General features: G+C 35.5%; 1 protein-coding gene across 1 annotated transcript in view; it reads right to left on the reverse strand.

Moving 5' to 3' along the window:
• Positions 1-27,762, reverse strand: part of nan (transient receptor potential cation channel subfamily V member nanchung) — a 123,307-nt gene that overhangs the window by 40,927 nt on the left and 54,618 nt on the right. The window contains exons 10-12 of the mRNA XM_072545991.1: positions 24,989-25,277; positions 12,465-12,670; positions 2,521-2,672 (exon numbers count right to left, since the gene is read on the reverse strand). Of these exons, the coding sequence (XP_072402092.1) occupies positions 2,521-2,672; positions 12,465-12,670; positions 24,989-25,277 (647 nt within the window). The remainder of the gene's footprint in view (positions 1-2,520; positions 2,673-12,464; positions 12,671-24,988; positions 25,278-27,762) is intronic.

The following is a 27,762-nucleotide window of genomic DNA, read 5'->3' on the forward strand; positions in this document are numbered from 1 at the left end:
TAGCAGATCCAATATGTGCTCTATTCGATTTAAATCCGGGCTAAATGGTGGACATTCCAATCTTCGAATTTGGACCTCATCAAGAAAATTACTCACTACGGCAGCGGCATATGGCCGAGCATTATCATGCATTAACATGAATATGTCATATTCAATGTAACAACATATGGCAAAACATGAGTCTCTCCCAACTGATACCTCTCCAAAGCATTATGTCGTCATCTTCAAAACTAACGGTCTGGGCGAGTTTGCAGGTAACGAATCGTTTTCCAACTCTTCCGTAGACGTGGTTTCGACCAACTGACTTTCATAATAGAATTCTGATCTCATCAGTAAAAAGAACATTTTTCCAGTTGTCGATATTGCACTGAATATGTGTTCTTGCAATTTCTAAACGACGAGCTTTATGATTTTGGAGAAGACGTGAAACTTTGGCAGGGTGTCTAGGCTTTAAGTATGCTTCTTTTTAAAATTCGTCTAACTGTTTTTGAAATCACATTAACTTTTCTAACATTTAGTAGCTCATTTCTGAGGTGTATCGATGACAATGAGCTATTTCGTGTAGAATTAAGAACCAAAAAACGGTCATCAATTGCGGTTGTGCACCTTGGACGGACTTCGTACAAAATATTGTGTCTCGTGGTACCTTTTGAAAGTATTCAAAAGTGTAGATTGATTTCTCCTGAGACGTGCAATATCTTTGTGTGTATATCTTTCCTAGTACAAAATTACAATCTGTGCTGCTTGTGCTTTATCGCAGTGTCGCATTGGTGGCATGGTTGTTTTAAACTCAGTTAAATCAAAACAACATTTAATTCAAATTAATAAATTTAATTAAAAATAACCAAATTACTATGATTTTTTCTTTACGCGAAGAAGGTTTTTTATGATAAAATGTACGAATGACACTAAACGCTGAATAAACGTCAAAATGAACGCCAGTGTCTACAAAACAAATTGGAAAATTTCAAAATATTCGATATTTTTTTTCATATATATACCTTTTCTATATAATATATATATATATATATATATATATATATATATATATATATATATATATATATATATATATATATTTCAATTTTAACATCCTCCTTAAGTTCAACATGATTTTTGTTTTTCTACATATTTGTCAATAATTACTATGTCATATTTTTGTGGCGTAGCTGAAGCGTCTCGATGCCATTATGTATGTAATATTAAGTCGTTCAAATGTCTGCCGCGGCTTCTCTGTCAAATGACAACATTTTTCATGACTGGCGCGTAAATTAAGCTGAATTTAACCGATGACATAGGTAATGTCGGCTTTAAAGGTCGCTGTGGTTTGCGATTTACTTGCATAGACCTGCAACTTAAGAAAAACCCGCAAGCAAGAGTCTAACGGAGTTAAAATTGCACGATCTCGGAAACCAGTTCACAGCACCTCCACATAAGATAACCATGTCCTCAAAGCACTCGTACATAATGTCCATGAGATGTGTGGCACGTTGCGCCGCCCTCTTGATATGTTATTGGTGTCAATATCACTCAATTCAGGAAAAAATAAGTTGGTAATCATCGACCTATAGCGCTCGCCGTTGACACAACAATATGTCTAGACCTAATACCATGTTCACGGACAAAAACATTATAAACAGATCGACGAACATGAACTTTGATGCTATATGCGGCATAAATCATATACTGTTTAAAGATATCACCGGAAACATCGGAAATATTAACCGATGATGCTACCAGCCCAAAATCCACAAAAAATATTGTCTTTTTTGGGATGCATTGGACTCTCTTGTATGTCATCTGGATTAGCTATCGTTTTAAATTCGACAATCCGGTTTGTTGACCTATCCATTCATCCAAACATGGGTCTCACCGCTGAGGATGATTTTTTGATGAAAATTAGGATCAGTTTCCAACTGCTCCAGAGCCCATTCAGTAAACACACGTAGTTGTCTATGATCGGTTACCTTCAGCTCCTGGGTCAGTTAAATTTTGTATAGGTGCAGGCTTAAGTCGATGCAAAATTCGCTAAGATGTGGTCTGTGAAAGGCCGAGTTGTACTGAACCAGTAGACTCAAATTTATCTACCACTCTGCGTGTGTGACATGACGATTATGGCGACTGCAAAATAGGCGAAGTGCGCGGAACTTTGCTCGAACGGCACATTCATTTTGACAAAATAATTTTATCAGTTGCACGTGTTTTTGTACCCATCCATGGTCATTTGGAAAAACAGACTGTGTAAATTGCAGCCAATTTGACAGATGTAGCTTCAACAATATGGACGCTACCAATTGTCAAAGTTTGGAAGTTTCTATTGGAAGACCCATACCACTGATTTTGTAATAGTATTGTAGTGGTATTAGTGTGTAACAACAGTTACACACTAATACCTTTACTAACTTATATGAAAGTTCTAAATTTTGGCTCTAGTGTGACATCAGAGTTCAGAGACAGTCAGAATCCTTAGTTAATGGTTTAGTCAAATATGTTTACAATTTGAAAAATAAATTACCATACCTGCAAAAAAACAAGAAATACGGTGCAGTTGTCAACATTACCATCACGGCGATGGTATCTTCAATTTCATCCAGACATGCTATTCGCAGCATAGGTATGAATAACATCAATATACAAGAAAACAGAAACATAACACGTGAAGGAGATGTTTTCTGAAATATAAATATACATTAAATTATTACTTAGAAGTATTTTTTTATTAAAAAAATTTAACGTATTTTAATTAGATATTTTAAATTATATAAAGTAGACGTATTATTATATTAAATTTATTTCTACTAAGATACTAAAATTCTAATAAACTTTAACAATAACAATTGCCAAAGTATGGTTTTAATAAGGCTTAAATGGTTTCATACTATCTTTAATAGTGAATCTATGTTATAGTATATCAAGTCTTTGAATTCTGTAGCCATTATTATGGTTGACTCCCATTTTGCTAATATAATCTTGAAGACATTCTAGACGTCAATACTATGCTTTTCTAATGGATATTTGAAGTTAAAGCTGATTTCATGTAATCTAATGGACTATCTTACAATAAAGTCGCCCCAGGAATGCAACTCAAAAATACTGGCAATATCATTTTAAAGTCGTCTACTTTAAAATGTATAATATATGTCTGAATTGTCTATATAAATGAGTCAGATAAAATTAAATTATCAGAAGAAATTTTTACCAAACAAAATTTGTTTAATTTATTAATGTTTTATACAGTGTGTAAAAGCCATACAAAATTAAGTTTATTTTACGTTTGGATTTCCACTTTGGAATATACAGTGTGTAAAAGCCAAATGGAATAAATTCATTATTTAGGTTACTGTACATTTTTATAAAAAATCCCGAAACACGTCAAATTTAAATTATAACTTGACATCCTTTAACGTGAAAATGCAACCCCTACCTTCAACCCCCTTAGAATGACAGGTACAACCCCCAATTTTTAAAATAGGAAGTATATGCTTGTGATATATCGTTTGAAAGGTCTTTTTAATCTCCATTCAAAAATGTTGCCGCTTTCAAGTTTATTAAGATTAATTAAGATAAAACAAATTAAAATCATGTGGTTACCGAAATTCGCTAAAATATCTTCTTCTTCTTCTTCAAGTGCCATCTCCGCGGCGGAGGTCGGCAATCATCATAGCTATTCGAACTTTTGAGACGGCTGCTCTGAAAAGTTCATTTGATGTACATCCGTACCACTCTCTCAGGTTGCGCAGCCATGACATTCTACGCCTCCCTATGCTTCTCTTTCCTTGGATCTTTCCCTGCATGATCAGTTGGAGCAAGGTGTATTTCTCTCCACGTGTAATATGTCCGAGATATTCCAATTTTTTTGTTTTTATTGAATTTAAAATTTCCATTTCTTTGTTCATCCTTCTCAGAACCTCTTTGTTTGTGACGTGTTCTGTCCATGATATTTTCAAAATTCTTCTGTACACCCACAGCTCAAATGATTCCAGTTTTTTCATTGATGTAGCATTCAAGGTCCAAGATTCCATTCCATAAAATAAGGTCGAAAAAACATAGCACCTCGCCAACCTAACTCTTAGTTCCAGTTTTAAATCCCTGGTACATAGAACTCTTCTCATTTTGTTGAAATTTGCTCTAGCCTTTTCTATTCTTATTTTTATCTCCTGATTGTAATCATTTGTGGAGTTAATCATTGTTCCCAGGTATGCATATTTGTCCACTTGTTCGACGTTGGTTTCGTTTATTAGAAGACTCTCGTTATTTCTTTGAGTTTTCGATATTCTCATAAATTTCGTCTTCTTGACATTCATTGTTAGACCATACTCTTTTCCATACTCTGCTATTCTTGTCACCAGTCTCTGAAGATCTTCAATGTTTTCGGCTAAAATCACAGTGTCGTCCGCATATCTAATGTTGTTAATGGGAACTCCATTTACCTTTATTCCAGCTGTTTCACCCTCAAGAGCTTTTTTCAGGACCTCTTCGGAGTAGGCGTTGAAAAGAATTGGCGACAATACGCATCCCTGTCTTACTCCACATCTAATTTCAATTTCTTCTGACAGCTGTTCGTTAACACGTACTTTTGCTCGCTGTTTATAGTATAAATTTGATATGATCCTGAGGTCGTTGTAGTCAATCTTCTTTGATTTCAGGACATTCATTAAATGTTCATGTCGTACTTTATCGAATGCTTTATTATAGTCAATAAAACATGCGTATATACTCTATACGCTAAAATATACTCAAAACTTATTTCCCGTTTAGGTCTTGATAATGAGAAAGTGAACAAAAACCGAAGCAATGTGGTTTTTAGATGGTAACCATTAAAAAACTTTAAAGAATTTCCGTGGCAACGTTATTTTAACACGCATTAGTAAATTGTTTTAGCAGAATGACGGTATTAGATTTTTGTTTTGATACAAGAATCTAATACCGTCATTCTGTTTTGTTATTTACTTCGTTGGAAGTACGAGAAACTGAATTCACTACGAATTTTGACTAGGATGAACGGCTTGTGGAATGCAATTTTAGATTCCCTTGCCGAGTAATTCATCCAGCTGTTTGTTTCGCAAATTTTAGGGAACACAGTGGTTAAGATTTGAATTCGGTTTCGCTAAGTAGAAATCGTTTGATTTCTCTTTTTGTTTTTAGATGGCGTAGTTACGTCCGTATATAGTTATTTTAATAACTATTGTCTAGGACGGGAGAGATTTTTGTTTTGGTTCAGAGCAGTGACTATACCGTTCTGAAGAGACCTAAGAAGGTCGAAATACGTATCAGCGGTTGTTGCTGCACTGTATCAAAACAAAAATCTAATACCGTCATTCTGTTTTGTTATTTACTTCGTTGGAAGTACGAGAAACTGAATTCACTACGAATTTTGACTAGGATGAACGGCTTGTGGAATGCAATTTTAGATTCCCTTGCCGAGTAATTCATCCAGCTGTTTGTTTCGCAAATTTTAGGGAACACAGTGGTTAAGATTTGAATTCGGTTTCGCTAAGTAGAAATCGTTTGATTTCTCTTTTTGTTTAAATTGTTTTATTTAAGTTGTCAGTATTTTAATTTAAGTAAAAAGTTCGTTCAATTCAATTCTGAAAAATGGTTAGATTAACGGAAATGCATAAAATAACAGTTTTACAAATGATTGGTTACGGAGATAACACCCGAACACAACAGGAAGTAACTCGCCTATTTCATGAGAAATTTCCTAATTTACCGCCTATATCCCAAGGAACAATAAGTAAAATAGAGAAGCAGTTTCGCGAGTTTGGTCATGTAAGGCAGATAAAAAAAGCAGCTGCTAATGCACTGAGTGATGAACTCAAATTAGATGTGTTGCTTGAGTTTCAGGAAAATCCACATACATCGAGTAGACAGGCATCCACTACATTCAATGCTAGCCATACATCGATAGTAAACATATTAAAAGAAAATAAATTGCATCCCTATAAGATGATACCTACTCAGGAGCTCATGGAAGACGATTTTGATAGGAGAACTTTTTTTTGTGAGCAAATGATGTACATGTTGGATAACAATATTATCCAATTAGAACACGTTATGTTTTCTGATGAGTGTACTTTTTCACTTAACGGTCATGCTAATCGGCAAAATTGCCGCTACTGGGCCACGGAAAATCCTCACTGGATGAGAGAATAACACCCTCAAAAGGTTAATGTTTGGGCAGGGATTGTAGGAAACAATATCATTGGTCCCTTTTTCATTGAGAGCAACTTGAATGGCAACAATTATTTGGCACTACTTCAAAATGATGTCATTCCAACGTTGGCAAATTTATATCCTGATCCAGGAAACCCTCAAGTTCCAGCGAATACGATATGGTTTCAGCAGGATGGAGCACCACCACATTACCAACTTAATGCCCGGCAGTACCTCGATACAATATTTCCCAATCGGTGGATAGGGAGGCGAGGATCGATTGAATGGCCAGCGCGATCACCTGATCTTACATTATTAGATTTCTTTTTATGGGGATATGTGAAGAGCCATGTGTATAAAACTAAACCTTCTAATTTAAATGACTTAAAAGAACGAATAACGCTTGCGATTAGGTCGATCACGCCTGTTATGTTAAATAATGTTAGAAGACAGTTTTATTTGAGATTAGGATGTTGCCAAGACGTTAGCGGTGAACATTTTGAACATCTACTTCATTAACATTCATAGTTCTTTTTCGTGTTCTACATTTTATTACGTTTTGCATTACATTTTAGTTTTTTATTGTATTGTAGCGAATTTCGGTAACCACATGATTTTAATTTATTTTATCTTAATTAATAAACTTGAAAGCGACAACATTTTTAAATGGAGAATGAAAAGACCTTTCAAACGATATATCACAAGCCTATACTTCCTATTTTAAAAATTGGGGGTTGTACCTGTCATTCTAAGGGGGTTGAAGGTAGGGGTTGCATTTTTACGTTAAAGAATGACAAGTTATAATTTAAATTTGACGTGTTTCGGGATTTTTTATAAATATGTACAGTAACCTAAATAATGAATTTATTCCATTTGGCTTTTACACACTGTATATTCCAAAGTGGAAATCGAAACGTAAAATAAACTTAATTTTAAAGCAAAATTGTGGTCTATTCTATTCTCAACAAAAATACTAAATTGGACACTAAAACTGGAAAGTATATAGTTAAGGAGAGCCATTATAGAAAAAATAAGAAAGAGAAAAAGAAATTATTTTGTAAACAAATGAACAAATTTTTCAATACACCACAATATGACTAAAATAGGCCTAATACCATATTCACGGACCAAACAAAAATTAATGTCGCCAAAAGAACATTAGAAACAGATCGATCACTACGGACTTTGATGCTATATGCGGCATAAATCATAAACTGTTTAAAGATATCAAAAAATTTGAATTATTTAAACATTACATAATACTTACACAATTTTATTTTATGTCTGCACTTTTTGATCGTTTAATATGGAATGAAAAAGTGGTACCTGACTCTAAATACATCTGGCAGGTACTTTAAAATACGAGTGGCTCAGAGTCGTATTTTAAATATTTTTCAATAGTACATTTAAAAAAGTCAATTTATTAAATTATAATACATTTTGGAAATATCACTGATATCAGTCTTATTATTGATAGAATTTTTATCTTTTTTATGCGAATCATTTCCACTATGCATCTTTTGTTGTAGTTTTATTTTTTTTTCCAAAATCAGTACATTTTCAAAATTAAAAGAATGGCTATTTTCTATGCTTGTCTAAGGCTACAGTGTTTGATTTTTTGGTTTGTACACTATATTTGTGTAAAACAACCTTTCTATGTAGATATTAGTGTGCTTGCCCAATATATATTGAACTGCAGTCTTTACAATTTATTTTATAAATAACATCCAACTGATGATCTTTCTTAACATTGGGTTTAAATTTTGAAAAATATTTTAATGGATGGATCCAAAATATGGATGTTTTTGACGATTTATGTCTAACATTGATATCAGATTTTGCCACATTTTCGTCATTTCGACGTATGGTAAGGATATACAGTGTTAGCTTGATTTATTGATATTACTTAATTCATTTGTGACATGTCATTAGTGACATTTAATTCTTTAATTCAACACTTCTTTTATGAGCTATATATCCGTTGGTATAAAAATTTAGATATCTTCCGGGCCAAAAATATTTTGTAAACCTGCTAGTAGTAATCAGTCGGTTATTGTTGTTATACAATAAACTGAAATCAATAAAAGTAATCGATTAAATTAATTTAGATTAGTAAAGATCAATTTTATAATCCGGAATGCAGAATAAGCAGTCATCAACATATTGTTTGTAGAAATGTTTGTTCTACTTTAATTTAGAGATCTCTAATATTTCCATTACTAAGTTTGCTATTGGTGCTAAGATATTCGAATCCATGGCCACTCCAGAAATCCGAGAATAGGATTAATCGCCTTTATCGTAGAAGATTAAATCTCGTATTTATTACCTTCATTGCACAAAATTTTAATGTTATCAAAATCCGTGATATGATCTTTGTCAATCACATGCTCTGCCAAAATAGAAGATGGTTTCTTGATTCTACAATTACTTTTGTAGGATATAATACGAATAGATACATTGATTCCAGTTTCACCAATATCTCACACCTCACACTGAGTAATTGATGCTGTATACTACATTAGTTTTTTCTAACTTATCTATAAGATATTTGGTCTTATCTATAGAATACAGAGAAGCAATGGTTTTGATGTTTTTTGTTGCTATTTTTACATTGTCAATAACCTTTCATATTTGTATTAACTTAGGTTTTAATAATGGTACGTAGGGTAGTTATATAGTAATACATGGTTCTAAGAATATATCATATATATATATATATATATATATATATATATATATATATATATATATATATATATATGTACATATACATAACACTCAGGTGCAAAAAATTCGATCCATGTCTATTTTATATAAAAAAGCAGAAGTATTTTTAGAGATGACACTTATATATTGGGCATAGATTTAAGAAGGAACATTAAATGTAGATAGGGAATACAATTTATGCAAAAAAATTATTTATTTATAAAAATGTATGGCTTTATTCGAAAATTGACAAAATGAAAATAGCTAGTTGATAAACAACAGTTATAAAAAAATAATGCTACTATCATTTGTTATGAATACCTAGTATTTCCTTTTCGGATCCTTATAACAGCCTGCATTCGTCTTGGCACTGTCGTAACTCAATTTTGAACATGAAGTTGGTCCAATTCATCCCACATTGTCTTTACCTCCGTACTAAGCTTAGGTAGGTAGGTAGGCTTAGTTGTTGGGACGAGGTAGTAGAACTTGAACTCATCTTCCCAGTGTGTCCCATAGACGTTTGATTAGATTGAGGTCGGGGCTGAAAGCTGGTCAATTCATACGGACAATGCCGACGTCTTCTAAGTGCGTTTTGACCATTCTAGTACGGTGGAGACGCGCTTTATTGCCCATAAAACTATAATTAGATCCTATGAATGACGCAAAAGGTACCACATCCTCATCTAAAATGGTTGTTATGTACGTTGCTCCTAGTATAGAACCTACACCCACAATAACTAAGTCAGTACGGGCATCGGAACTAATACCAGCCCAAACCGTAACTGTGCCTCCTCCATAGGTTATTCTGTCGGCAATATTGAATTGGGAAAATCATTCTCCTCGTCTTCACCAGATTCTTTCGCAAGCATTGGCGACCTCAAGCAAAACCTGGATTCATCCGAGAAAACGAAAATCGACTTTCACGTGCGGATGTTGCTCTCCTGTGGTCTGATCCTAACCTTCTAGTGTAGTTGCGGTTTTGGTTGAGCCGCTGAATGGTTCTTTGAACAGCACAACTTGCTTACACAACTTACATGTAGCATCTGGGCGTCATAATATTGGCTGCGGCCATCTTGCACTAAAGCCACGGCTCTTACAAGTTCAAAATATTTTAATACCAACTTGTTCTAGTTGCTAAAATCGATACGATATCCTAATAATTTCTTACAACTTATCGAACTTAAAATTTTTAACAAAAACATAAATTCCCATTTTTTATAAGAAATGCCATAAAAAATTTAAAAATAATGTATACATAGAAATAAATAATTGTCCTAGACGAGGATTTATATACGCTATATGCCAAGTAATAAAGTTTTAAAACTCACAATAAATGAGAAATATGGCATGGATCGAATTTTTGCACCTGAGTGTATATATATATATATATATATATATATATATATATATATATATATATATATATATATATATATACACTTCTCCAAGAAATTAACGCACCACTTTGAAATATTAAAATATTTTATTAGCGTTAATAAAAATTTCCATTGTAATGTTATATTTTGCAAGTCCCTTGTATATGCTATTCGTACACTATATATTTATTGACTGTGTTTTATCGCTGTAGTTTTTTTTGCAACAAAACAAAAAGAAGCAAAAAATTTCACTAATTCTATAAATATAATAATTTCCAAGTGTTCAGGAATATTATTCGACTACTGTTTAATTGTTGATTATTGTTAATTATGTTTATTATGGAACGTCAATCACGTAATTTAACCCAAGATGAATGCGCCCAAGCAGTGATACTGTCGGAAGAAGGTTGGAGTTACCGAAGAATTGGTCGTCGGTTTAATGTACTCCACACATTCGTTTCACGGGTGTTAGAAAGATTCCTCGAAACAGAGGATCATACTCGCAGACCAGGGCAAGTACGAAACCGGGTAACTACCCCTATTCAAGATCGATTTTTAAAAATTTCTGCTCTTCGACAACGTTTTGTAACACATCGACGTCTACAAATTTAGCTTCGAGACGTGCAAGCTATACAAATTAATACTGAAACTGTTCGCCAGCGTCTTAAGTAATACAACTTAACACCTAGGATTGCCGCCCGAGGTCCTTTATTAAGTACAGAGCATCGAAGGGGGAGACTACATTTTTCCAGAGAAAACGTTAATTGGTTAGAGGCTGATTGGGAACGAGTGCTATTTACCGATGCATCCTGATTTTGTTTGTACAATAACGACAGACGTGTTCGTGTGTTGCGACGACCCAACGAACGATATGCTCAGTGTAACTTCTCACACACCACATTTTTTGGTGGAGGATCCGTTATGGTGTGGGGTGGTATTTCTTTGACCGCACGTACGGACCTAGTGGTCAATTAAAATGGAACTGTTACAGCTGAAAGGTACATATTGGAGATCCTGGAGTAACATCTAGTACCATTTGCTCCTTATATCGGTGATAATTTCTTACTAATGCAAGATAATGCCAGACCTCACGCTGCACAGATCGTCAGAAATTATCTAGAAGAGGTAGAAATTAACACTATGGAATGGCCAGCACATAGTCCGGATTTAAATCCAATTGAAAATCTCTGGGATATCCTTGGTAGGCGATTAAGAGCGACACCGATCCAACCAAACAACTTACAGGAAGTGGGAGAGAGACTGATCCAGATTTGGAGAGAACTAGACCAAAATGAAACACGGCAAATAATTTTAAGTATGGACCAACGGCGTAAAGTTGTTATAAGTAGTAGAGGTGAAAACACTCATTATTAAGACTTTTTTCATATTTTAGTTTACTTTTCTAATCATTATTTTTTTAGAATTTTTCGTTTTATTTTTTTTTTCTCCTGTACTTCAACATTTTCTGATGATTAGACAAATTGTTATAATTACGAATAAAATGTAGAATAAATCTAATAAAGTTTTATTTATTATTCTCTGCCTGTTTACAGATAAAATTTATTTATTGAAGTGGTGCGTTAATTTCTTGGAGAAGTGTATATATAAATCAGATACTAAAATCTCAGCTAAATACTAAAAGTACTACGACATACAAGATACTTTTCTATCAATGTTATACGACAGTATAAGGACATTAAATTAAGGACATTAAGGACATATTAAGGACACTAAAGAAGAACAATGTGAAAAATTAGAAGCTTTTGAGCTCTAGGTCTACAACAGAATATTAAGAATTTGTATTATTAAGTTATTATTATATTTGTATGATAGAAGTTGTATTATTAAGTTATTATTATATTATTATGAAAGAAGACAAATATCAATTATTCTAACTTTAAGGCGAAAAAAGATAATTGGAAGAAGATCGATGAGAAGAAGAAGACATTAATGTTTAAAAAATCTTCGGCAAAACTTTAACACCACCAATGGCCATCTATTTAGAATAGTCTTGGTAATATGTATATATATCCTTTTTGATTGCCAACTTTGAAACAAAGGAAAGAAGAAGAATGAGTATGTATCGTGATTTACTTTTATCGAGATGGTTTAATTGAAGTTATATTTAGATAAATTAGATTATCGTTGACCGCAATATGTTCGATAATTATTGAATATTAATACATTAAAAAATAGAAATTGGAGAAAAAGAAAAAAGTAACTTACAAGATTCTCAAAAAACATTCTTAGCCCCAGAAAACCTGCTTCGCGAAAAGCAGCCACCAAGTATAAAAATGATCCAATCGTTATAGCTACTTCAGCACCTATCCTTATTTTAGCTTCCAACGAATCGAGCTGCATAAGTCTGCATTCCTCTCTTAAATTTTCCCACCATTCTTCCACGTCATAATCATCATCATTTCCATTTCCTCCTATAAATAAACATTCGAAAAATAATAAAGAAATAGCACTTAATTATTTTAGTAACTCAAAGTTTGAAAAAATGCAAAGAGACTGTCAGAAAATAAATTAAAGTTTTTGTTGGAATCTTTCATTAAAAAAAGTAAGGTGCATTTCTAACAGAATCTGTGAATACGAAAGTGTGTTATGAAAGTATCTAAAAATTTTTTAGATACTTCTAGAATGACAATAACTCAACTATAAGAAATCATGGAAGTATTGGTTCTTGTTGATTTTGAAAAGAAAACATACATTCTTCATGTCCTCTAAGACTTTAAATATGTCGGTTTCTAATTCATTACAACTACGTGCTTCTTCATGCGAACAGTATGTTCACCTCCTCCCGATGACTTGCTATTTATGTCTCTAGACACTTCGTTCCAACCAGGCTAGTAATAGTTTCGCGGTAATGCTTTACCTAGATAGAGAGGGGATATAATGTGTAAACCATTTTAAATACCTAGGCAACTGGATTAATGTGAATGGGGATTCTGATAAAAAATAATAACCAGATGGTGGTGGTGAAGACTTTTTGGCATGGAAACCAGTCCTATTTCAAATAAACCTATCAATGCAAATTCGTGAGAATGTCCTGAGATGCTATGTTGATCTGTTCTATTATACGCCTGTGAGATACGGACAAGAAGACCACAATGATGAACAAGTTGGAAAAATTTAATTTATGACACTACAACAAGATCCTAAAGATATTGTAGGTCTCGCATAATTACAATGAAGATGTTCTTAGAATGACAAATATAGGTCGACTGTTCTTAAACATTATAAAGAGAAGGAAAGCAGAATACTTCAGCCACCTAGTTAGATAACCTAAATACCATCTACTTCGCCTTATAATACAAGGAAAAGTGGAAGAAAATTGATACGCCGAAAGAAACTCTCATGATTGCCTAATATTGGGCAGTGATGTGGTCCTACGGTGGAAAAATTATTTGGTGCAGCACAGTGGCGGCTCGTGGTAGTTTAACAAGGCTGTTCAATTAAGGAATATAATTATAGAAACGGTGCCATTATTACTTCCCTGAAATGTTGTTTCGTAACCATATCGATTTCTGATACAAAATCAATGAGGCCCCTATATATTGCTGGATTCAAACTTTCTGAACACGTCATGTCCCGCAAAGCTATTTCGAAGACGCCACAAAATTTTACACTATCGATAGGACGGGACAAAATGTAACGATTTTTTCTAATTTGGTTGTTAATTAAAGTCTTTTATTGATATTCGATAGCCAGAATCTAATAATTGACGAACATCAATATTACCAATATCCGAGAGCTGCAATTAATTTTTTAAATGAATTTGGGAAGAGCCGTGTTTTTAATTTTTGTTGAGAAGGAGTTAATTTCCGAACACCCGTTTTTGTCTACTTTGAAGAAATAGTTTAATTCTTTGAAAACACTAAACGTGGAAAACAAAACAAAGAATGTATGGTATAATTTCACTATTTGAGAGAGTGAGTCATCGTTTAAAGGCCCAGAAATGCGGAAAGCTGTTTGGAAATCCAGTGACGTACACTTACTTTTATTTTAACGTTAATTATATTTTATTTTTCAAATATTAATGTTCGAAATAGGCCACAATATATTTATTTACAAGTTTTTACTGGCGTTTCGATCTCTATATCCAAAGACCGCTTTCAAAGATATAAATGATAGTTATATTTATTTTATTTGTTTATTATTATATATTTTTATAATCTTATATTGTTTATTTTTTTTTCTATCTTTAAAAACGGAATAGAGATCGAAACTTCAATGTATTAAACATGTATTACAAACATGTAAATAGATATATTGTGGCTTATGTGGCTTATGTCCAACCTTCTCCCTAAAAATACAGAATGTCACAAACAAGCAGCTATAGAAAAATAAATATATCTGTCATTTGTATGTTTGAAAACGGTCTCTTTATAGAGATCGAAACGTCCGTAAATTAAACATTTGAATAAATATATTGTGGCTTATTCCCAACATCATTTCTAAAAATACAGAACGACAAGCGAAAAGCCATAGAAAATAAATAGTACTATCATTTGTATAATTGAAAACGGTCTCTGGATATAGAGATCGAAACGTCAATAAATATACATATGAATAAATATTTTGTGGCTCATTCCCTACATTCCTCTAAAAATACAGAATGCCACAAACAAAAAGCTATAAAAAAGAAGTAATTTTGCAGAAAGTTTACTGATACCAACCGGCTGTCGCGGAAGTTACGCTAAAACGTCTTTTGACGTGACCCGTCCTTAAAGAGTTACACAATGAAATTTTTTTAAAACAAATTTTAAGACAGTTTCCACACCACCCCAGAGGTATGTCTTGTGGCGCGATACTTTTTTTAAATGGGTGTTCGCCAAGAGCCATATTGTCTTATTAAATAAAATGAACAAAACACTTAAACAGTATAAAACAAAACAAAATAAAATCCTATAAAACAAAATAAAATTCTGTTGTGAATTTATTAATTGTCTTTTTAATTTATAATGTCTTGTTCTAAAGGTTCTTATCTAAATTTATTAAAAAGCACAATAACTGATATTAATTTATTTATCACTAAATATACATAATTTATTAGTAGGCGAGCGTAACAACAATATCGCGAGCGCGAATCTTCTTTATTAACTGTTTTCAAAATAAAAGTTCCCTCATATTTATACGAAAACAGCTGCTCTAGAACTGCATGGATGTTGACCTCAATTGACCTGGTTTCGCCTCGAATGGACAGGCCTAATTCCGGAAGATTCGAATGGAACCAGTTTTTTATTACTTGGGGTTTATGGTCGAAAGGTCTCGTATAATCTAAAACATATTAGTGAATAAAAACATGTTTACAGGTTAAAACTATGACTCATATTTTTACGTAACATTGCCCCCCTCTCAAAAGATGGTTCCTCCTGGAACCTTGTCGGGACTAGAACTGGAACGGTATGCTGGTATCGGCAACTGGACCCTCTTTTACAACTTCCAGTTGTATAAAAATGACAAGGGACGGTTTTCTCTCCGCACCAGTAACTATGCGGATTGCAACAGACTAACACCTGGACTTCGGTGTCTTTAAAGATCTCCTCCACCATATTTCGTATAACCCTCCAATCTAATTGGCGGCACTCCAACTTTGGCATGGCTAACTTTTGCACGTCGGACTCTAGTACGTGCCCTCTCAATTGAAGTAAGGCTTCCCATACATCTCGGTAGGTAGGTTGGTCACGGGCAGTGTCTTTTGTTACCAGGTAGAAAAGGTAACGTGATGCATCTTGGAGTTTCAAGGTTTTACCGGGAGCTGGCACTTGGCATTGAAGTTCTGCAACTCGACCAAACTTCCTTCGAAAGACGGATGCCAACCCTGGTGCGTCTTTGATACTGGCCGGGATGGTAAGGGCCAGCGAGTGGTCATCGGGGAGCGCGAGTAGATCTTGCTTTTCTTCAGTGGTAACACCATGTCTTGCTTTACCGGTACCTCCATAGGCACCCATGAATTCCTCAAACGTGAGGTCAGACACGTCTTGGACTTGGTTTACTTCCACTTCTTCATCTACGTCGTGGTCACCTTCGAAAGACGCCAGCCGGTTATGGTGTACTATCATCGGCTTTCCCTTCGGAATCTTGCTTATTCGGTAGATGACATCGTTGATCTTCTCCATAATGAGGTATGGACCTTCCCAAAACTGCTGCAATTTGGGAGAACAACCTTTTCGCTTCTTGGGATTATACAGCCATACTTTGTCGTTCTTCTTAAAGCAACCGTTTTCGGCTTGTGTATCGTACCGTTTCTTCATTCGGTCGCTAGCGATCTGAAGGTGGGAACGGACCAACTCATGTACATCGTCCATTCTTCTTCGTAATTCGATCACATAATCTTCACCTGCTACATCTTCTCCAGGTCGACACCCAAATTCTAGATCACAAGGTAGTCGCATTTCGCGTCCGAATAGGACTCTGGCTGGTGTCTGGCCCGTTGATTCGTGAACAGCAGATCTGTAGGCCATTGTGAAGAACGGAAGGTATTGGTCCCAGTCTCGCTGATGATCGGACACCATCTTTGTCAAATACTTGCCAACTGTTCTATTCATTCGTTCTACCATACCATCCGATTGCGGATGATACGCGGTAGTTCTTGTTTTCTTCATGCCTAGTCTATCACATATTCCTTGGAATAGATCACTTTCGAAGTTCCTGCCTTGGTCACTATGGATCTCCAAAGGCACTCCAAATCGGCTGATATATTCTTGGATCAACTTATCTGCAACGGTGGCGGCCTTCTGGTCTGGAAGTGCATAAATCTCGACCCACTTAGTGAAGTAATCCATTACTACCAACATGTACTTGCCCCCATTTTCACTTTCTGGAAATGGCCCTGCAATGTCCAAAGCTATTCTTTCAAACGGGCTTCCAACATTATATTGTCTCATAGGAGCTCTCCTTTTCCGGTGAGGCCCGTTACTCGTAGCACAAATAGTACATTTCTTACACCAGTCTTTTACGTCGTCGGAACTGTTCATCCAATAAAACCGTTCCCGAATTCGCTGAAGGGTTTTCCTTACACCAAAATGCCCTCCCGATGGACTGTCGTGTAACTGACGAAGTACTTCGGCTATTCTGCTCTTTGGTTTCACCAACTGTCTTCTTTTCTCTGAACCGTCATCATTTTCCAGGACTCGTTTGAGCAAGCCATCTTCGATGATAAATGAGTCCCACTGGGCCCAATACGTCTTAACTACTGAGCATAGGTTTGATATTTCCTGCCAAGGTGGTCGACAGTTTTCCTCTTTCCATTTTCGGATTTTCTGTATAACTGGATCTCTCTCTTGTTCTTCCCTTATCTTAGTAGGCGTCCAGTCGTCGTTGACAATCGTCGTTCTTAGCACTGCTGCTTCCTTGGATTCCGTTTTGTTGCAGTGGGAACACTCTGCTGGGCATGGCCTTCTGGAAAGAGAATCAGCATTTCTGTGGCTAACTCCGGCTCGGTGCTCAATCTTAAAATCGTATTCTTGGAGTCGTTCGATCCACCTGGCTATCTGACCCTCTGGATTCTTAAACTGCATCAACCACTTAAGGGCGGCATGGTCGGTTCGGATTAAAAACTTCCTTCCATAGAGGTATTGATAGAAGTGCTCTACTGATTTCACTACTGCCAGAAGTTCTCTTCTCGTGACGCAATAATTCCGCTCAGGTTTTGAAAGAACTTTACTAAAATATCCGAGGACTCGTTCCTGTCCTCCTTGAATCTGAGACAGCACTCCTCCAATTCCCACATTACTTGCATCTGTATCTAAGATGAACTCTCCTTCTGGCAGTGGATACCCTAAAATTGGTGCTGTTATTAAATGCTTTTTCAAGGTCTCAAAGGCATTTTGGCAGTCTGTATCCCAGCGGTAATCTCTTGCTTCCTCCGTAAGTCGCGTTAATGGCTTAGCGATATCTGCAAACTTCTTAATAAACCTCCGGTAGTAAGTACATAGTCCAAGAAAACTTCTCACTTGATGTTTGTCAGTTGGTTTTGGCCATTCCTTAATGGAATCGATTTTCCCCTTATCCACGGCCACTCCTTCTTTACTGACTATATGACTCAGATAATTGACTTTACCTTGAAATAGCTGGCACTTCTTGGGGTTTAGCATCAATTGGGCAGCTTTAAGTCGATTAAAAACGTTTTCTAAATTCCTCAAATGATCTTCGAATGTCTCCCCCAAGACGATTATGTCATCTAAATAAACCAGGCATGTTTTCCAAGATAACCCTCTCAACACATTTTCCATAAGCCTCTCAAATGTCGCAGGAGCATTACAGAGTCCAAATGGCATAACGTTGAATTGCCACAATCCAGATCCTGTGGTGAAGGCTGTCTTTTCCTTATCTACTGGGTCCATTTCTACCTGCCAGTATCCAGACTTCAAATCCAAAGTAGAAAACAATTTACTGCCAGCCAATGTGTCCAATGTGTCATCGATCCGAGGCAGAGGATAACTATCTTTCTTGGTAACGTTGTTCAGCAAACGGTAATCCACACAGAACCTCGTCGTTCCGTCTTTCTTCTTAACCAGGACCACCGGAGAGACCCATGGGCTCGTAGAAGGTTCTATCACTCCGTCTTTCTTCATTTCCTGGACAATCGTTTCAGCTTCCTCTCTTTTCGCCTGTGGTAATCGTCGAGCTGTTTGACGAATTGGCTTAGCATTACCAGTATCAATTTTATGCTTAACAACCGTAGTTCTTCCCGTCTTTCCTCCTTTCGGTACGAAAATATCACGATACTGCCGAAGAAATTCCCTTAATTTCCTTTTCTCCATCTGATTTAGAGACTGTCCTGCAACTGCAACCATTTGGTCGAATTTGTCGTTGGAATTATCAGATGTTGTCGCCTGACGGATTATGGATGTCACAGGTACACAAGTTCCTACTTTTGTCTCTTTCTTTATGGTCACTGGGTAGTCGTTGACATTGATAAGTCTCACAGGAATTTCTTTAGCCGAAGTCACCAATTCCTTTCCAATTATGATTCCACGGCCAACCTCATCGTCGTGGTTCCAAGGCTCCATCATAACAGGTCTCCCTTCGTCCACAATTCCCTGTAGCCGCGCTACTATGATCGTTTCGCTTCTCGCAGGCACGACTGTATCTTCTTTAATGGCTGCTTGCACAGTGTTGTCATTATGTGGATGGAGAAATACCTCCTCGTTGCCAACTTTGATTACCTTATTCTTAAAATCCAATTGGAATCCATGCATATTCATTACGTCCATTCCTAATATAACATCCTCTTCGATGTCAGCAACTATAACAGTATGGACAAACTTTTCTGCTCCAATTCCCAATTGTACCTGGATTTCTCCATGAATGTTGGCATTTTCACCTGTAGCGGTCCGAAGTCGCAACCTCGTTGGTGACAGTTTCTTACGGCTGTTTATAACTGTTGGGCGTATAATGGTTCTGGTCGCTCCGGTATCCACCAACAACGTATGCTTTTTACCATTTATGTCTCCATCTACATATACACTATCTTCACGACATTTCAAAGAAGCTATTAGTATAAGAGGGTCTTTGGAAGAGTTCCGGGTCGAAGCTGCCCCCCTAAGGTTGACTCGTTCTGGTTTTCCTGATGGTGAGTTTCTTGATTTTATGGTCTTTTTTTTCTTGCATGTCATGCTTTTCATCAAATTAAAGAGCTGGTCAAGTTTATCTTCATCTCCTTCCTCTTTTACAGTCCTAACTTTACTGTAACCGCAAGAGGCCTGCGTAGCTGACTCGTATTCGAGGGCGGCGGATAAAACATCAACCAGCGTCTTGTGACGAGCTAATCGTAGTGTTCTCTGCATTTCATGATCACGAAGACCATCAATAAACGTTTGAACGGCCAATTTTTCCATCATGTCTTCGGGAGCTGTTGGATAAGCATATCGTACTAATCTGGCAATATCTACCTCATATTCTTGAAGAGCCTCATCTTTCTTCTGTCTACGATTTTTAAGCTGCGACTGATATACATGTTCCAAATGTTCGTGGCCATATCGCATATTTAACCTCTTCTTCAGTTGTTCGAAATCATCGGTCTCCTCTACGGCTATGGTCTGAAGCACATCTAAGGCATCTCCTCGAAGAGCTATAGTTAGATTTACAGCCTTTTCTTTTTCAGACCATCCATTTGCTCTTGCGGCTGATTCGAACTGTTTCATGTAGTTGTTCCATGATGATTTTCCGTCGAAAGTTGGGACTTTCACATGGACAGAACCTCCACTTCCTTCAAATTTCGGTCGTGTTTCCAACTTACATTTCGTCTCGTCTTCTTTTGTCTCCACTGTAATTGGATTGTTTCCTCTCTCTGCTGTCCCTGTTTCCTCCAGCTTCTTTTCCATCTCTTTCCGTATCTTTTCTTCGAAGGCCAACATATCGGCAGCAACTTGGTTTTTTAACGAAGATATTCTATCGTCCAGGGCAGACATCTCAGAAGTGACTTTAGAGATTTCCGAAGAGATGTTAGCAGATACTTTGCTTTCCAGCGAAGAAATCTCGTTAGAAACTTTGTCTTCCAACGAAGCGATGTCGCCGGAAACTTTGGCTACATCAGAAGAAACTTTCGAAATATCGTCAGAAACTTTGTTCTCTAATGATGCGATGTCACCAGAAACTTTTGAAATATCGCCAGAAACTTTGTTCTCCAATGATGCGATGTCACCAGAAACTTTCGAAATCGACGAGAGGACAGCATCATGTTTGTCTTCAAATATATAAGTCTCTGGATCTAGTCCTTCTTTTAGCAAAGCGTTCTTTAGTCGTTGGACTAACTCAGCCTTTTTTCCGGTAGAAGCTAATTCTCTGTCTTCGAGATGTCTTCTTAAATTAGTCACTGTCAGCTCATAAATCGTCGTCATTTTCACAATTTATTTTATATCCACTTGTAATTTATTTTTGCAATTTATCTTAAGTATCCCACTTCTGACACCATTTGTTGTGAATTTATTAATTGTCTTTTTAATTTATAATGTCTTGTTCTAAAGGTTCTTATCTAAATTTATTAAAAAGCACAATAACTGATATTAATTTATTTATCACTAAATATACATAATTTATTAGTAGGCGAGCGTAACAACAATATCGCGAGCGCGAATCTTCTTTATTAACTGTTTTCAAAATAAAAGTTCCCTCATATTTATACGAAAAGAGCTGCTCTAGAACTGCATGGATGTTGACCTCAATTGACCTGGTTTCGCCTCGAATGGACAGGCCTAATTCCGGAAGATTCGAATGGAACCAGTTTTTTATTACTTGGGGTTTATGGTCGAAAGGTCTCGTATAATCTAAAACATATTAGTGAATAAAAACATGTTTACAGGTTAAAACTATGACTCATATTTTTACGTAACAATTCTATAAAAACAAAATAAAAATAATGTTTGATGTGTTTAAACACAAACACTATACACACTTACTATGTTCTTCTCGTTTTTTTTTTTTGTTTTTGGTTTTTTTTATGCTGATGTTCTTATTAAACTATTAGAAAATATTATTCGCTGTCTAAACCTGAAGATGCAGTGCTGCTATCGCTGTCATTATCTTCACCACCTGGTGTAATTATAATTGGCTCTAGTAAAACTTTTATATAAGTGTCAAGTTCCCACATACGATGTTCTTCTTTAATTATGTGGCCTATTTATTTAGCCCATTTCTCTGGAGTTACATGGAGGATTGCTTGAATCAAAAGTTTCTTAATTTCGTTTAATTTGAACGTTTTGTTATTGCGTGCTACTTCTCCTTTCACTTGCTCCCAGATAAGTTCAATGGGATTAAGTTCGCAATGATAAGGTGGTAGACGCAGAACTTTGACACCATAATCTTTTGCAGTTTCATCTACAGCATATTTAAGATATTCAATTTTCCTTAACCGTGCAATGTCAAGGAGCTAAATTTTGAGCATTGATTCTTCGTATGCAATCCCCTTTTCTGTAAGCCATTATTGAATCCTCCCTTTCAATTTCTTTAATAATCACCTGTTTTTTTCGACTCAAATTGAAGAAAACCATCATCAAGAAACCCTGTATCACTTCCTATATGGGTGACGATTAAACGCCGTCCCTTTCCTGATGGAGCTTTTAATCCTGTATATCAGCCTTCTATAAATGCTTCGCGTTTACTTTTGACATTTAAATCTTGCCAAACTTTTCCAACTGTATGACCTTTTCCAACCTTGGTTAATCCAGGTTTCATCCAAATAACATATTTTGCGTCCAGTGCTGCGAATTTTGCGTATTTCTTCTAAATATTTTCTTCTCTGCACAATAATTTTATTTTTTTCTAATAGCATACTTTTTCTGTTGAGTTTTACATATCGAAAGTTCATTTCACGCATGGTCCTGGTTAAGACTCTACGAGATATCTTGGGTAAGGAGTCATCGTTTTCGAGCTCTTGAGAAATATTTTTCAGTGTTGGAATTTCACTCCGAAAATAAAATGAATGAATTTTTCGACGTATAATATTCCTTGTCTCGTCATCCAAAACAATGCTTTTCCTAGCTCTAGTTTTACCTTTTTCTTGCTTTTTATTTTCCGATGTATTTTTAAGTACACGATAAATACAGCTAACGGATACTTTTGTTAAACTGCTACAAATGTCGACCGCTTGGCTAACATTTAATTCCATTTTTCTGCCGACAATTCCTTCATAAACGTTTCATATTATTACCTTCTCTTCGGACGTTAACATTTTCCGTCTCTTTTGCGGCATTTCATTTTTGGAATCAACATCAGAATTTTGCAGTCTTCTCTTGGAACAACTCGGTTTTTCGTCCAACTTCAATAAAACTCAAACCAAATAATCACAGAATATAACTAAAAATTATATCGCAAACTTATCGCATAAAATACCCTACCCTCAGAAACGCCAATGTAAATAACCTATTGTTGATAGGCACTCGCTCGACAAAAACTAGTCTTACGGCTTTCTGTGGATCTGAATTGAAACGGAATTCCGTCGCTAATTCCAAAGTTGCCAAACGATTGAAAATATTGTTTTAAAATATCGATTTTTATTTTATAAATTTAAATATGTAACGAAACGGAACATATAAATAAAATTTATTTCATTACTATTTTGTGCTTAATTTTTACTATTGAAAAAATCAGGTTTTTTTTAAATTTTATTGCGGGAAAAATCGCTGAATGGAAGAATACAGGTTTTGTATGACCATAATTACTACTTGTGAACAAGAATTGGCTACATTGTACGACAACTTCTGGTCAAGTCTACTATAGAGAAGCACAAATAAATATACTACTTTATATATTCTGTAATTTCTTATGAGGAAACGCAAATTGCAATCGAGAAAACAGGCAGTTTTCGAGGGCCGCTGTGTACATTTAAATTTGAGGATATTCCGCGTTTAAACTATGATATCACTCTTCTAAATTGAGGGTTTCTACTAGTTTATCACACCCGCACAACCACGAAGCTTTTCTATATTTTTCAACTTTAAAACAACGTTTTTTTAACTTTTTGTTTCTTATTGCACATTCTTGTACCAAGTTTATCTCTGACCGAGGTGGTCCATTCTTTTTTATAAGAAATCGATCTTCAACACTATTTGCGTTTTCTTTTATAAATTCCACTTAATAAGGGTCCATCCTAAAACTACTGATGTTGTATTTTTTATTTAACTAAATCTCACAACACTAAATTGAATCGAAACGCTCCCGCCTGTTTGTGCAATGCACAAATCCTCTCTGTTTTAAACAAGTGAATCGCTGGTCACACGTATTTTGAGATCTCTCTTTCTAACTATCATACAGGAATTTGAATTTCTTGGCACGTGCATCCAGCGGCGTAGTGCAAATACATATGATTAATAAATAAAATTATATTTAAGTGATACTATGATATTTATGACATTTTAAAACAATATTTTAATGATATTATAATATTTATGAGATTTAAAACAAACTTTATTTTAATGAAATTTGATTGGGTGTTCACTGCACAAGCGAACCAATGGACAAACCGCTCCTGGTGTAGCAACCAATAAAGAAATATTTCGAGAAATTGTAAACATGATCACTGCCAATTTCTGAATACAGACACATTTAAGATTTAATTCACAAATGAACGTATGCTTTATCTATATTAGATGGAGTGAAATTCAAAACTTTGTCCTGAGACCGTAGTATCTAGTCTAGATGTACAGCAAAATTATATTCTTAGATATTTGCTCTGTGAGCACAGACATCTTTTCTACAGCTTATAGAGAGAAGGTACGATTAAAGAATTGTGAAGTCGGACTGAATGCATTATTAGTTGCACTATTTAGTAAATATATTTAAGTAATTTTGTTGTTGTTCAATCCTCTGAATGGTCTTGAAAGTTAGCTGTAGGACCTTATTTAATTTGACATTAGTAGATCAGAGATCACCAAAGTTACAGATAAGATTAGATACAGATTTTGATAGAGAGGATAAAGTCTTAAAACTTGGTATATAATTCCTTTATGATAAATTTTTGACTCAAAAGGTTTTCGTTTTAGACCCAGTTTTGTCAGAAATTAAAATATCCAAGAAATCCATCATGTGTATCTACTAGATTCTGCTAGTATCTGTTAGCATTAAGGGCATTGATTAATTAGATTCTAATAAAAAAACATTACTATCTGGATAATTTATTTTATTTATTATAATAATCCGATGTGATGGAGACGTTTAAACGGAGGCTTTCATTATCTTCAAAAATGCTCTCTAACTAAATAAGCTTTTCGTGGTAGATTTCTATAGCCGCTATAAAAACTTACCTTTGGATTTTATCTTTTTCAAAGTTTCATTTATCTGCAATATAACATTGAATGAAGTATTAACAGTACTATTAGGCTGACTGTGAACAGTAGCATTTGTAGAATTTTTCGCAGCTTTGGATGCTTCTGGAGGCCCCGGTCTAAGTGTAAATGCAAAAAGTGATATTATGAAGTAGAAAGCAAAAGTAAAAAATTGCCTGTAAAATTTAAATTTAACAAAAGTGTTCCACTTGGCATTTAATAAATCTATTAAAAGTCCATCTAACAGTTCCAAATGTTCATCTTTATCCTAAAATAAATACATAAAGAATATTAATAAATAAGATTTTTCGAATCGAAAAAACACAAATACTCTATGAAATTCCATGTAAAGATTGTCATGGAGTTTATATTGGTCAAACAAGTCAGCACCTACATTTTAGATTGAATTCACATAAATATGAACTTATATATAACAAGCAAACAGCAAAAAAAATATGTTGAACAAACAAAAATTTTAAAAGTAGACCAAAACACAAAAAAATCAGAAATATATGACTCAATACAAATTAAACACTTTCCAAGCGCTATAAATGACAAAAAAGATGTGAATTTATTAAATAAAATTTATTTTAATTTTTTGTAACCGAGGCCACCCGAGGCTGTACGAAATACCACAAACACATCAAACAAATTACATTCCGATAGACCACCAATAAAGAAATTTATTGATCCGTTAACAGTAGAAACAACCACAGCTAAGATTTTTTTTAAATATTTGAATTGTTTTTGTAAAAAAATTGTATTTATGTGTTATATATACCTATGACTGTTTATTGTGTTTCGCCCCAAATGGACTAATTTACGTTTTATAATAAGTATTTCTATATTTTTGTAAACACTATGATAAATGATTATAATCAATAAATTTCAGATATAGTTTTGATAAAGACATGGAATATTTGTTTATGCTAAAGAACTTCTTAAACTGGTTTAGACCTGTTAATTTATTCCAGGCTCTGTTGATTTCTAGGATTATCCATTTAGTAATAACCTCTTCATAATCCCTTTGGACGAAGCCGAATATGTGAGTTGGTCCTATAAAAGGTTTTGTTGCACTGAGTTTCGCTTGCTGATCTGCTTGCTCGTTGCCTGCTATTCCTTCATGCTCTGGAACCCAGATAAGTCTATTCTTATTCCTGTTCGCCAGCTGGTTAGGGGATTGAAGTCGTTCGTAAAGTATTTTTTATCAAAAGCTATTACTTTTCTGTACTTTTAATGCGGCTTGGCTATCTGACATGATACATATCTTTTGTTTGCATCGGTTTTTGTTTAGCATATGTTGGACTGTCATATGAATGGCATGTACTTCTGCTTGTAAAATAGTGCCTTCAGCATCGACGACCACATGTCTTTTGAAACTTGACCTCACCATTCTTGACGCCCCATCATTTTCCATTTTTGAACCATCGGTATACCATTTTTGAGAGTTTTCCTGAATACCTTTGGGCTCCTCCTGCCCATTTCTCTCTATTTGGAAAACAAACATTATATTTATGGTCCCAGGCCATTTTTGTCGATGTCTGGTGACTTGCAGCTGCCATGTTCAATAAAGGGGTGGGAGAGAATTTCCAGATGACCTTTGACGTTACCCTTTTTGAAATCCCTTCTCATATAGCTTGAGTCCCTTTTTTAAATCCCTCTTTATTTACCACCGGAAGGGAATCCTAACCAAGAAGGATCTCCATGGCAGCTGTTGGTGTTATTCCCATTGCACCTATGGTGCTCAAGCATGCTAGCCCTTGCACTGTTGCCAACTTTGCTTTCACTTGAACTTGTACTTTGATCTTAGTTTCCTTCATTTGACAACAGATGCATAGGGATGCCAAATGTATCTATCTGCTTATAGATCCAGATATTCACTTGGGGTTCAATCCTCACGTTTTTCCAACCATCTGGCGATATGCCCATGATGTTTTTAAGGCCTTATTGGTCATTTTGGAAGGGTGACTCCCCTACAGTTTTTGGTCCAGAATCACCCCTCTCAGTATTTCACCTCCATTGAGAGTGGAATAATAGTTTCATTTAGTGTAATATTTTTTTCATCACTAGGTGGGGAATCTGCAAACAGACGCCGGAGGTAAATATTTCCGACAGTGCTAAGTTCCTAAAACTAAAACTCCTTTAAAGTCACGCCGACCAGCTTGGCCCTGAATCGGACCTCCCTGCCCTCCGTAACTTCGATGTGGCCAGGATCAGCTAAACCACACCTCTCTTATACTAGGGCATCGGGTTGGGATTGTCCGTTAGAACATAACTTCTCCCCGATACCTTTATTTTACCCGCTTCTCAGTCGCTTGTTATCACACATTAGCTTTTCTCTCACACTTATGCGACCAACACGTCCGCCTCTGCCTAACACGATTTTCTCCTTCGCTTTCCTTCCTGCACATACATACATAGATACTTTCCAACGGTCATTTTAGCCTTAACGCGGCCCTGTCTCCAAGTGGAAGGCAGAGCCGCGTACAGAAGTCCTGTGTACTATTTGTCGTAGTCCGTCTGCACATCAGTTGAAACTCATCTCATTCCACTTGCGCTGTCACTATTTCATGTCTGCCGCCATTGCCACCTCTCCAACTCTCTCATTTATACTTACCTTTACCCCTGCGTTATCAACCTCTCTTTCTTCCTACCTCTGCGGGCCAGTTCGGCATCCTCCATAAATTGCTATAACTGCATCTAGCTCCCGCTCTTCCATCTGTTTTATCGACATTCCTTTCTTTGACTCATCT

This window comes from Diabrotica undecimpunctata, chromosome 1 (assembly GCF_040954645.1).
Source record: "Diabrotica undecimpunctata isolate CICGRU chromosome 1, icDiaUnde3, whole genome shotgun sequence".
NCBI lineage: Eukaryota > Metazoa > Arthropoda > Insecta > Coleoptera > Chrysomelidae > Diabrotica > Diabrotica undecimpunctata.